Source organism: Durio zibethinus, chromosome 17 (assembly GCF_047325235.1).
Source record: "Durio zibethinus cultivar Kanyao isolate XHJ-2024 chromosome 17, ASM4732523v1, whole genome shotgun sequence".
Lineage (NCBI taxonomy): Eukaryota > Viridiplantae > Streptophyta > Magnoliopsida > Malvales > Malvaceae > Durio > Durio zibethinus.
In genome coordinates, this window is record NC_143178.1 from 6,523,510 (window position 1) to 6,536,940 (window position 13,431).

Below are 13,431 nucleotides of genomic sequence, written 5' to 3' on the forward strand. Positions count from 1 at the left end.
TGCAAAAGAAGAGGGGACAAGGTCAGGTTTGTAGCCAGAAAAGAAAAGCACAGTTTGTTTCCCCTGCCAAAATTTTAAGCTCCAAGAGAATTATGAATACGCAGCCCAAACCTCCAAGCTATTGAGGAGGTCCAGTTTGTAAGTGACCTATACACATTTAGGCTACTCTTTCCTGCTGCTCAAAGAGCCATCAATTTATTGGGAGAGATAACCATTCACCAATAGCCCGTGGACACTGCAAAGTTTTCCTGCACCATCACCCACAAGAGTGGGCAATCGGCTTTGGCTATATACCATTTCCATACGCAACAACCAACAGGGTCTGGAATCCAGTTTCCTCTACATTGAGCATGAATGGAACGAAAGGAAATACAACATAAGCATATAGAGAAGTAAAGCAAAAATAATGTAGGGCCTCATCAGAGAACATATACGATTGCAGAAAAGAGCAACTCATTCTTGTCCATTGCTAAGTTCACCACGAATTATACCAAAAATTGAAGTCAGAAAGCATCATTATGGGCTCAACATCCATCCATATTCATTTATCAAACAAAAAGATGTTTCAACTAAAGTCTACCAATTTATACCTACTAAAACTAAGAGCCAAAGCAAGTTAAAAAGGACCAAAATCCCAAACCGACCTAACTTCTGGAATGCTTATGCTCCACTACCATCTTTGCTTCTTCCATTGACTGACACCAAGCTCTCCACATAACTGTAACCTTGTAAACAGAAATCAACACAATCAACTGGAAGCCTTTTAGTTCCATCATCAACTGGATCAAACAACAAAAGACTCGGGTGATTCTCTCTATCTCTATCACCCATATGTTTAATCACCAGTTCACGATCTCTCCAAGTCCCCATCGGAACCAAAGACTTTGAAAAATTCTCCATCACAACCACATTAGTCCAATGTTTCATCCCATCTTCACAATCACTCAGTACCCAGAACTCGAATCGATTCATATTATTAGTATTAGCAGCAAAAACTAATGGATATACAGCAACAGCCAATAATCCCATGTAAGACATAACTTTCATGTTACCATATCGAGTAACGGGCGGCAATGGTATTGTCTTAAACACCTCTGTTCCCATATCAAAGGAAATAACAATTCGATCGGCAGATCTTTGTAATCCAATGGCTGCCCAATTCAAACAACCATCAACAACCACTCCATCCTGTCCTCCACATAACACAGCTAAGTTGAAACTCTCTACTATTTCTTTCCAAACCCCTTCCCTCCATGAATAAACTTCAACCCTTAGAAAAGGCGACACATCATTTCCTCTAAAAGAAACGATCCTGACTAGTTTATAATCATTGTTGAAAGAATCAAAGCCGAACCCAACAAAGACCAACCAAATAGGGTTACTTCTGGTGGAAGTAATCAAAGGAAAAGGGAGGCGTTTAAATTGCTTAGTTCCAGGGTTCCACAAAACAAAATCAGAAGCATAACAAGGGGAAACATCGAGACAAACCAAACCATCGACAGAACCCACGATTTTCGGAAACCGAAGAAGTGATTCTAGCAAGGGAATATCCAAGAGCTGGCTGCGGTAATTTTGAGTCGGGTTAGTGATCAACCCGATCCCGAAGCCCCAACCGGACTGGGTGTTGTAGCGGCGGATGAGAAGAGATGGTTCGGGAGAAGATCGGCGGAGATGGGCGGAGATGAAAGCAGGGACGGAGGTGAGGTGGGCCCAGTTTTTGGAAACGGATTTGAATCGGGTAAGGGATTTGACGGGTAATCTAGAGAGGATGTCGGAGATGGTATCATGAGATAATGACAATGAGGAAGCCATGATTCTCGGCCTTCTTCCTGAGCAAGAATTCATTCCCTTTTTCTTTTTTTTCTGGTGTCCGCATTCCCCAAGGAGTTGAATTTGTAAGGGAAAAAGTAAGATTGCTTTTGTCAGTTTAGGGATATTAATAATGGCTTTTGTCAGGGTTTAACGCTTTTTAAAAGGATAATTAATTCTTCTAATCTATGATTATCTATCTAACGAACTAATAAATTTAAAAAATTGGGGAATTTCTGTTTCTTCAAATGGGCCGAATAGGTTGGATCAGGGCATGTAATTTGTTCCCAAATTTATTGGGTTGAATGACATAATGATAAACCCGAGTGAATGCCCCGCTAATGTTGGATCCATCTGCGGTAGCGGTAGCTGAAGCAGCTACTACTCCATTTAAATAAACAATAAAATTGAAAATAATAATAAAAATTATTATAATTATAATTAAAAAAATTATTATAATTCTGATTAAAAAAAATTATATTGAATAAATTTTATTAAAATTAATATTTAAATTTAATTAATGATGCAATGAATTTAACCGTATCGTACTAAAAATGTTATGAAATCCAAATCTAGCCTATATCTTCCACTAAATTTATGGCGAGCTGAAACCGGAAGAATACATGAGATATTTTTTTAGTTTATAGAGTGATTTTATTTACGAGATAGTTTCCACAAAATTAACGAACATGAAAACAGGCTTACCCTATGAGAATAGTTATTTTGGCCTGAAATTAGAATTAAGTACGTTGAGGATAGTTTTTACGAAACCCAAAAGTAAAACAACATAAAATTAGAATATTGCATCAAATCCTTGTCCAAGAAAAAAGAAAGCAATTATTCAGTTTTAAACATACGCAGCAATTCATTCATTAACGATACGTTTGAATAAATATTAATAAAATAAAAGAAAAAATTTTTAGTGAAAAAGAAATGGCACATATACTTATTATTGTTTGGACAATTAAAATTAATAAAAAATAATTTTAATAACTATTATTTGGATAAATAATGAAAAAAAAATGATTCATTATAATTTTTTTAATAAAGTAACATATAATATATAAATATATTTTTATATTACCTAATTTGTATAAATAAATATTTTTAAATAAAATTGAGCATATTTAATACGATAAAATGTATTAACTAATCATTGATTTACTCTTAATTTTATGTTTAATTCAATCTTTTAATTTATTTTGATAATAATTTTACTTGTTTTGTTGTTAAGATTTAAAAAATCATAAAATATTTATAAATTATGATGTTATATAAAATACTCATAAAAAAATTACTTTTGTAGAATGTATAAATTATATAATCAAATCTAATATCATAATAAAAATATGGGTATAATAATTTTTTCATAAAAATAAATTTTTTTAAACTTTTTTTCCCTTAATTTTTCTTTCAAATTAAAGTATTAAAAAAGTGAAAATTACAAAAAGAATCAAAGGTTACTGGCTTTCTACCTCTTTTCTTTCTCTTAAATTAATGCTATGTGTGGATAAATATTAATAAAAAAAAAAGTAAAGTAAAGTAAAAGAAGATAAGGATATATGTACTATTTATTTGAATAGTTAAAATTAATAAAATAAAATAAAATAAAAAAATTCTAACAACCATTTTTTGGTTAAATAATGAAAAAAGGAATGAAATGATTTATTATATTATTTTTTGTCTATTATAACCTTTGATAATTTTTATTTTTACTATAATATTTACATGTTTATATTAATATATTATATGCTTTCAATTTTCTTTTTTTTCTTCATAAAAATAGTCATCAATAAAATTTATGAAACTCACAAAATAAAGAGAAAAAATTGGAAACAATAAATTTATTGGTAAATGATTGTCATAACAATTTTTCATTTGGGGACTCGATCGCTAGAAGTAAAAGTCAATAAGTTGTTACCAATTTTTTTTATTGAGGTGTGATTGGTCATTAATCCTATTTTTGGTTTACAAATTTGAGGTTGGGTTTGAGAGTATGATTACGTGCAGAAAATGTTATAGCATCCCCATGACGCCCATCCAAAGACGATACCAGTTAATTTTATATGATCCTAGAATGATCTTGTTTGAATAGTCTTATACTTTTTTTTATCATTTTTATTTTCTTATTATAAAAAATTTTATAAATTATTTTCGACACTTTTGGTATAACTGAAAATTTTTTCACCTAAAAAATATTCAAAGAATTCACTTATTTCATTGAAGAGACTCTGTTATTAGATTTATTTTAATATATTTTTAAATAGATCATAATCTTCTTATACCAACACTTATTGTAGACACAATTTTATTATTTTGTTTATTTATTTATTTATTTTCTTTTATTTTCTTTCTTTTACTAGCAATGGCTCTGACAGTCGCCTGTAAGTTACCAGTGGCTCTGGCAGCTACCGATAGTCGTTCTGATAGTTGATAGCCACCCTAATCGTAGGCAATCAAAATCTCAAATATTTTGAGATTTTGATATTTCTTTTTGCTCTATAAATAGAGTTGTAAAAACACCAACGAGGAGAAAAGAAAAGGAGAAGCCCAGAAATCCTGCAAAAGAAAAAAAGATAAAAAAAGACTCTCACTACTAGATCCCAAAAAAAAAAAAACTTCATGTGAAAAAAATCAAACACCAAAATACAAGCAAACAAACAGTCCCTGGAATGAAAACCAAAGTGCCAGTCTAAAAAAAAAAAAAACCACAGAAACAAGAAAAGCTAGTTTGGCTAAAACCTTTCAAGCCGAATCTCTGCTGTTTTGAGCCCTTTTTTCATAAAATTAGGCTCGGATCTAAACTCAGGAGGCTGAGAACATTCATTTTGGAGATTTTGGTTTTTTTTGGGTGACCAATAGACGGCAATCAGCGACCACCAACAGTGTTGGCACGGCGAAGCAGTTGCCAAATTCTGGATTTTAGAAAGTGAGAAAAAATGTCTGAGAAGAAGAGAGAGAAAGAGAAAGAAGAAAACAAAAAAAAAAGCTTATTTCACCTTTAAATATGCCTTCAAAATGATGCCGTTTAGGAAAGAATCAAAACGACGTCGTTTCAACCCCATAGGATCTGCGCGTCGACCCGCAACCCGACTCGAGATCCGTGCATCCGACCCGACAACCCGTTATCTTTGGCCCCTGATTAGTCCAACTGAACCAGCCCATACTGGCGTTGAATCGTTGATCCAATTGGACTGAACTAAGCCGCCAAACCAATTGGACCCGCATTGATTGGATCATTGATCGGTCCAGTTCAGGTAAAAAAAAATTTTTTTAGAATTTTTAAAAATATTTTTATATATTATTTTTATAATATTTATGCATACTAAAATATTTAAATTTGTTAGAATAATTTTTTATATAGTTAAAATTTTTATAATTTTGTTAATTTTAAAATAAAATTTTAAAAAATAATAAATAATAAACTTTATAATAATAATACAATTAATGAAAAATATATAAGAAAATGAAATTTTTATCCGACGATGAGATTCAAAGGTACTCCGAATAGTGATACCTATGAGATCTTTAGGTGAGAAGATTTTTTTTAAATATTGTCAATGTATTAAGGTATTTATTAAAAAATTTTAATAAAATAAAAATTTTCTTTTGTTTTAAAATAGTAAATAATAATTAACTAATAAATTAAGAATAAGTAATAGAAATGAAAAAAAAAAGAAATTTTATTCGATGATGAGATTTTAAAAGTATTTTGAGTAGAGATGCTTTAAGAAATCCCTAGGTGAGAAATTTTTTTTAAATATTACTAGTGTATTGGAATATTTATAGAAAATCTTCAATATAATAAAATTTTTTTTTCTGCAAAGTTTTAAATAAAAAAGAAATCAAATAAAATTAAAAAAAATTTTAAAAAATAAAATACTTGCATTAGCATATCAGCATTTTGCATTGCATGTTTAATAAAGTTTTTGTGAAAAGTAAATCAAGCCTCCAAAGATGAGATTTCTAAGGTATTTCGAGAAGTGATGCCTAAAAAATCTCTAAGTAAGAAGGAATTCTTATAATGTTACAAACGTACTGAAACATTTTAGGAATTATTTCAATAACAAGGTTCTAATTTATTTTTCTCGAATAAATTTGAACACTAAATAAAATTAAATAAAAAGATAATTTCCAACAAATGAAAAAAAATCAAAAAAATTATTTTTTAAACACCGAAAATAAGATGTTTTTTGTCAAAATCAAAAGATAACACGTAGTTAAATGGTACCGTTTTAAACAGGCACTGTGGGGGTGCTAATCCTTCCCCACGCGTAATCGACTATCAAATTTAGACTGTTTCGCAAACCATAAAATTATCTTTTTAATAAATTTTAATAAATTTTAATATTTTATTAAAAGGATAAATTTTAATAGATGGTCAATCGCACTTAGCCCAAAAAGATTGGTGGTGACTCCGTTATGTTTTTATTTCATTTTTAAATTGATCGAACAAACACAAAACTGTTACAACAGCTTGGCGACTTCGCTGGAGATGCCATTTATTTTTGAGAGTTAGGCCAAAATTAATTACATGTTATCCTTAAATTTTGATTTGAACAGTCCTAATCAGTTTCTTAGATTTTTATTTTTCACTTTCAATAAAAAAGGGTAAAAAATAAAACAAATCAAAAATAAAAAGAAAAAATTCACACACATTTCTTTTACTATGTATATTACTCTTGATAGATTAGGAAACATGTACACACATAATGACATGATACACCTCAATGCATGAGCTTTATATCCGGGCTCCATCCCTTATAGAAGGAAGTAAAGTATTTATACCCTTGTAAGATGATAACCTCCATAATGGCAAGCGAAATACTTTTACTTAAATTGAACCCTTTTCGTTCGTAGCCTATAATGGGTGAGGATTGGGGTGCCTTACTAGTCCAGCATGGACGACAATAAAAAATAATTTGAGAACTTTTAGATGCACGACAACTCAAACCAAGCATGTAATAAGCCTAGGAAGATAACCTTAAGCAGAGCCTCGCCCACAAAAAATGTATAGGAATAAAAGTTGTATGTAATATAAAAACAAAACAAAAAAATATTTTTAATCTCAAACCACATCCTCACACTAACTCATTTTGTTTTGTTTTATTTTTACATAAATCATATCGTACAGTTCTGTATCAAGATATTTGCCCTAAGACATTTTTCTCCCGAAAAATTTTTCATGGATCCCATAGAACTATAGATTTGCTTATCCTCTTCTAGGATGATAAATCTCGTGTAACAAAAGTTGTATGAATTAATAAAAATTTTTAGTGCAGAAATTTATCTAAGAGCAAATATCTTCCACTTGCATTCATGCATCATATGCACCATTTTTTTTTCAAGAAAAAGAACCAAAAAATAAAATTTTCAATGCATGGCATTTTGATTTTAAAAATTTATGATAACAAAGGTTCAAGAACAGCTCGTCCATCAAAAATTTTGACTCAACCTACCTGCCATTCATGTAATACTAGAGCTCAAACAATAATCATGAAACAAGAACATACTAGTCGATTTGAAAGAATGGAGAAGGCTCAAGATGAATTAAAAGGGGATATTGATAAGATAATGGACATACTCAAGGAGCTTGATAAAAGAAAAGTAGTGAAAGGTAATCTCTGCTTTCAAGAGCAATCAACAAACATGGTGGATCCTGTTTACCCTTCAGGGTTTGACCCATGATCAACCCAACCTTTTCAAGGAGTTAAAGTTTAAATTTCTTCTCGCGGACGATATGCTCACCCTTATCCAGGAATAACGTCCAAACCTGCTCTAGGATAATTTTAAAATTTTGCTAATCCTGTCATGGCAAAAAAATCATCTAACCCAATCTTAATTTCAGACTTAGATGACCTTAAAGAGAGAGAAAAGCTAGGGATGAAGATATCTAAGAAAGTAAAAGATACTAGTGCTCAACAAAAGATGAAATTATTAAAAAAAAAAAACTTAGAGCCACAGAGGGAATGGATTTTTTATGGCTCCATGGATGCAACTAAGCTTTGTTTGGTTTCAGACGTGATCATTTCACCTAAATTCAAGATCCCTGAATTTAAAAAATATGATGGCACAGAATGTTCATTCACTCATATCACCATGTATTATCGTAAGATGACGACATATGTTCGTGATAAAAAGTTATTAATACACGTATTTCAGGATAACTTTATGGGTTCTGCAGTCAGACGGTATGTTTAACTAGACATAACTCGTATTCGTTCCCGGTAAGAGCTCAAAGTGTATTTTTTACACAATATCAACACGTCATGGATCTAGCTCTAGATATCTATCTCTATAGAACATGAAAAAAAAAGTAACAGAAAGCTTCAAAGAGTATGCACAGAGATGGAGAGATGTGACTGCATAAGTACAACTTTCTTTCACTGAAAAAAAATAATTATCTTGTTTGTGAACACCCTGAAAGCATCGTACTATAAAAGACTGACAGGCAATGCAACTAAAAACTTTACGGATATGATGATATCTAGTGAAATTATTAAAAATATTATAAAGAATGGTAAGCTCGATGCAGAAGAAACAAGCGAAGCAAGAAAAGGTGAAGCTCTAAAAAAAAAAAAGAATAAAGCCCAAGCAATGAACTATTTAGGGTAACAGTTCAGAGGTTTCACTCTATACCCTACATTAGTGTACCAAACTCATTACCCTTCCATAAACAATGTTACATCCATCCCTTGTTCTTATCAATCGCATCAGCCACTACAACAACCAGTTTATCGACCTTATTTTTAGCCATCTTTTCAAACACTAAGTTATTTATACAACTATTTTACTGCATCTATCAAATCAGAACAAAGATCCAATCCAAGTAGTTATCCGAGAGCCCTAAGAAATATAAAAAAAAATCACTTTTGACCATATTCTTATATCTTACATAGAATTGTTACCCTAACTTATCCAAAATCAATTTTTGGAACCTGTGCAACTAAAATCCCTTCAACCCGCTTACCCAAAATGGTATGATCCTAATGTAAAATGTGATTACCATAATAAAAATCAGGGTCATTCAATAGAAAACTGTCATGCACTGAAAGACAATGTTAGAGATCTCAATAAAGCTGAAAAAATATAATTGAAAACTAACAGTGATCATTATATCTCTGAAAACTCTCTACTATGATATATTGTAAAAGAGATGAACCAAGGGTGTTAAAGCATTGATGCGATGTACAGATGAGGAATTGGAGAATGATTTTATAGTTTTTCTTGGAAAATGATGGATACTTCATTTAATGTTGCAAAGAGGTGGATTGATTCAAAATAAAAAGTGTGCCCCTTTTGTTTTCTTTTTCACTTCTGTATTAGATATATGTATGAACTTCATAACTTGTATGAAAGTTGAATTTGAATGCTAAGAGCCTTATTTTTTTTTGTCTCAATTTTTAAAAAAAAAAGAAAAAGAAAAATTTTTTTTTCCTCTTTATAATAAAAAGTCTTAAAAAATTTGGTGGTCATTATTATGAACCTACCCAAATAAAATATTTCCATATCCTTTTCATGTTTCAAAATCACTTGAAAAAGAAATCTTAAGGCTTCAAATGATACAAGTTTGAACTTGTGATGCCTCTCTTAGGGTAACAAACACTGAAATGATCAATTTAGAAAAAAAAACTCTTGAATTCATTAAAAATTAGGCAAATATGATGCTCTTTTATCTAGATGTTGGTGATTTGATAGGTGTTAAGACTATGCTTCAAAGAAAAAGTCATCTAGGTAGCCATGAATACACAAACACACTATTTTTATTTAGGGGGCATACTGATAGAAGAGCCTGATTTTAAGTTACCTCTAAGATTATCTAGTTTAGGGCACTAGGTAATTTCATGATGATGTGCTCAATTAAGACCCAACTAAACCCTTACAACATGATTTCCATTGTCACATAAACCTTGTTGACTTATCAAGATAGGACAAAGATTGGTTGTGATGTGAGTTATGAAAACAAGAAGAAAATAAAAAATTAAAAAAAAAAGTATTGATGGTTACATCGTGCATTTTAGATATTCAAACGATCCCAAAAAGAAAAAGGTAAAAGAAAGGTGATAAATACAAAATTTTGATTTTTCAAAGAATCATTCTTCAATACAAGCAATCGAATTTGAAATGACAGTGGCCATCTTTCTTCATTCTTTCACAAATAAAAAATTATCCACTTTGTTACCCTTTTGAGCCTAATAGATTCTTTCTAAATGAACCTTGATCAATGATCACCTTTTACAAAAAAAGATTTATTTGATGAAGTCATGAGTTGTAGGGGAAAATGTCAAACAAATTGAGTTTTAGAAGTTTTGAACATATTTCAGCAAATATTGGAACATGTAAGAAAGAGCAAAAGTCGAAACAATAAAAAAAACAAAAAAATGAGATGATTGAATATGACTAAAAAAATAAAAGGGATGAATGCCCCTAAAAAAAATAATCCTTCACATGATGTAAAATGATCCTTAGTCTGATTACCTTCAAACACATGTTTCGGGCTTGTTTATCCATTCTTTCATAACCTCAAACTCTGGCCTATGTTACATACTTTGAAAAGTTTATTTCGATCAAACATGGATACTTGAACTGAAGAGTTTGTTCCTTGTAGAATCCTCATGACCAATTTTGCTTTTGTCTATTTTCTTTGCAAAATTTTCTCTTTCACACGAGTACTTGAGTGCATGATGAAACTATAAAACAAAAAACAAAAAAAGTAAAAAATGAAATAATGAAGCTCTAGGGTGAAAACCTAAAAATGGGTAGTCTAGAGCGAGAATAAGATTGCAACATGAAAACTCATTACAACAAATGATTAAGATGAGAAAATCTTGACCTTTCCCAAATATGATCTTGAATTTAGCATAGCTGGTCTTGACATCTATTAAAATATCACATTGTGACACTAAAAAAAGTGTCAAATCTGATTTAACCATAAAAGAACCTTCCAAAAGAATTTGTTATTGAGCCTGGATAAAAATTTATTTTTTCATATCAAGTTATGAAGTCATTTTGACAATTAATCATCCAAGACATTTAAAAAGATGGAATTGCCATTTTGTTCAGATATGTACATAATAATTATCACCATTTTTTTTAGAGACTTAAGAGTAAAATAAAGGTTGATTAAGGCCTTTTTTTGTGAATTGAAATAAAATATTTTTAAAAAAGGTAAACAAAATTAAAAAAAATAAATGGCACTATGAGAAACATTTTTTTAATCATTTGAGTTTCACCATAGTTCGATGGCTTATTCACTTTCATTAAGTGCAAGTTGATCATATGCATATTTGATTTGAAGATGAAAAAATAGAAAGAAAAGTTGAGAAATCCAAATTAAGAACAAAGAAAGCAAAATTGATGAAAAATGAGCACCAAAGAAAGGATTTGAAATTGAAATGAGATGAAATTCAGGATTGAAAGAAAAAAGCTTTGAAAATTTTAAGACAAGAAAACTTTGGGCAGTTGCATATCTTGACTTTGGTTTTTTTAATAACATTTTTTTTAAGCATTTGAATCTTTTGACTTTGCATTCGTATCATTAGCTTGTCCATCATTGATAGGAATGTATAGATTGGCATTTTTGGAAAAGGCATTTGCATTTCATTTGCATTATTTTGAAAAAAAGACATTTTCATCATTTTAAGAAAAGATACTTGCATTTCATGTGCATTATTTTAAGAAAAGACATTTGCATCGTCATTTTAAGAGAAGACATTTGCATCATAGTTGTGTTTGCCAATTTTGGAAACATTGAAGAAGAAAAAAAAAAGGACAAAAACATATTCAAAAGATAAAAAGTTTTGAAGAATTTCAATGAGATGGCATAAGATGAGAGGTTTAAGACCAATCTAGTAGACAAAAAAGTTGTTAACTCAGTGAAATTGATAACATTCAAGAAAAATATTGTGATAAATTATTTTCAAAGCTTTTAGTGGTGATATTCAAGATTAAAGTACGAATTTCATTTTCTTGGTGGTGATATCCAAGACATTTTTAAAATTGCTCGTTGGTGATATTCGAGTATTAAAAAAGTCATTTGCATCTTCTCAATGATGATATCCGAGTGTTAAGGTTTGAATTGCATCTTCTCGATGATGATATCCGAGTGTCAATGTTTGAATTACCTTTTCTCGGTGGTGATATCTGAGTGTCCAAGTTTGAATTGCATTTTTTTGATGACGATATTCGAAGTCATTTACATATGCTCAGTGGTGATATCCGAGTGTCAAAGTTTGAATTACATTTTTTTGATGGCGATATCTGAAGTCATTTGCATATTCTCGGTGGTGATATTTGAGTGTCCAAATTTGAATTGTATTTACTTGGTGGCGATATCCGAAGTCATTTGCATATTCTCTGTGGTGATATCCAAGTATTAAAGTTTGAATTACATTTTCTTGGTGGTGATATCCGAGTATTAAAAAAATTATTTGCATATTCTCAGTGGTGATATCCGAGTGTCAAAGTTTGAACTATATATTTTTTGTGGTGATATTCGAAGTCATTTGCATATTCTTGATGGTGATATCCGAGTGTTAAAGCTTGAATTTCATTTTTTCAATGATGATATCTGAGTTTTTTTGGGTGACGGTATCCAAAGCCATTCGCATATTTTCGGTGGTGATATCCGAATGTTAAAAAATCATTTGCATTTTTTTCGATGGTGATATCTGAAGTCATTAACATCTTTTTAGTGGTGATATATGAGATTAAGTCCCCTTTTATAGTAATATTCGAAGTTATTTTTCAATAGTTTAATTTTAAAGTTGTTGAGTCTTTGTTTAGAGGAGTTTTTCAAAGATGAGAATTTTAAAGTTGTTGAGTCACTATTTAGAGGAGCTTTTTCAAGATAAATTTTTAAAATTGTTGAGCCTCTGCTTAAATAAACTTTTCCAAGATGATGAATTTTAAAGTTATTGAGCCTTTGCTTAGAGGAGCTTTTTTAAGATGAATTTTTAAAGTTGTTTAGCCTCTGTTTAGAGAAGCTTTTCCAAGATGATGAATTTTAAAGTTGTTGAGCCTTTGCTTAGAGAAGCTTTCCTAAGATGATGAATTTTAAAGTTGTTGAGCTTTTGCTTAGAGAAGCTTTCCCAAGATGATGAATTTTAAAATTATTGAGCCTTTGATTAAAGAAGCTTTTTAATTTTTTTTAAAAATAGTTTTATGCTCAATGTTTCTTTTTTTTTTTAATAAAATAGTTGTCTGTTTGTCTTTGCCTTATTCTTGATTCTCAAAAATAGGCAAATAGGGACAGCTATAAACGTCATTTTATTATTTTTATTTATTTATTTTTTATTATTTTTTTTTCCTTTCTTTTTTTTTCTTTTTCTAGCAGTGGTTCTGACAGTCGCTTTCAAGTTGCCAGTGGCTTTGGCAGCCACCGGCAGCTATTCTGGCAGTCGATGGCCGTCTTAATCATAAGCAATCAAAATTTTAAATTTTTTGAGATTTTGATATTCCTTTTTGCTCTATAAATAGAGTTGTAAAAACACCAACAAGGAGAAAAGAAAAAGAGAAGCCCATAAACTTTACAAAAAAAAAGATAAAAAAAACTGTCACTGCTAGATAAAAAAAAAAACTTCTTATGAAAAAAATCAAACACCAAAATACAAGCAAACAAAT

The 13,431-nt window shown here is 30.4% G+C and overlaps 1 protein-coding gene across 1 annotated transcript; it reads right to left on the bottom strand.

Annotated features, from left to right (window-relative positions):
• Positions 1-436: 436 nt before the first annotated feature.
• LOC111280435 (F-box/kelch-repeat protein At3g23880-like) lies at positions 437-1,992 on the bottom strand. Its single transcript, XM_022867833.2, has one exon. The coding sequence runs from the start codon at positions 1,843-1,845 to the stop codon at positions 661-663; it is 1,185 nt and encodes a 394-aa protein (XP_022723568.1). The 5' UTR covers positions 1,846-1,992; the 3' UTR covers positions 437-660.
• Positions 1,993-13,431: the final 11,439 nt, after the last annotated feature.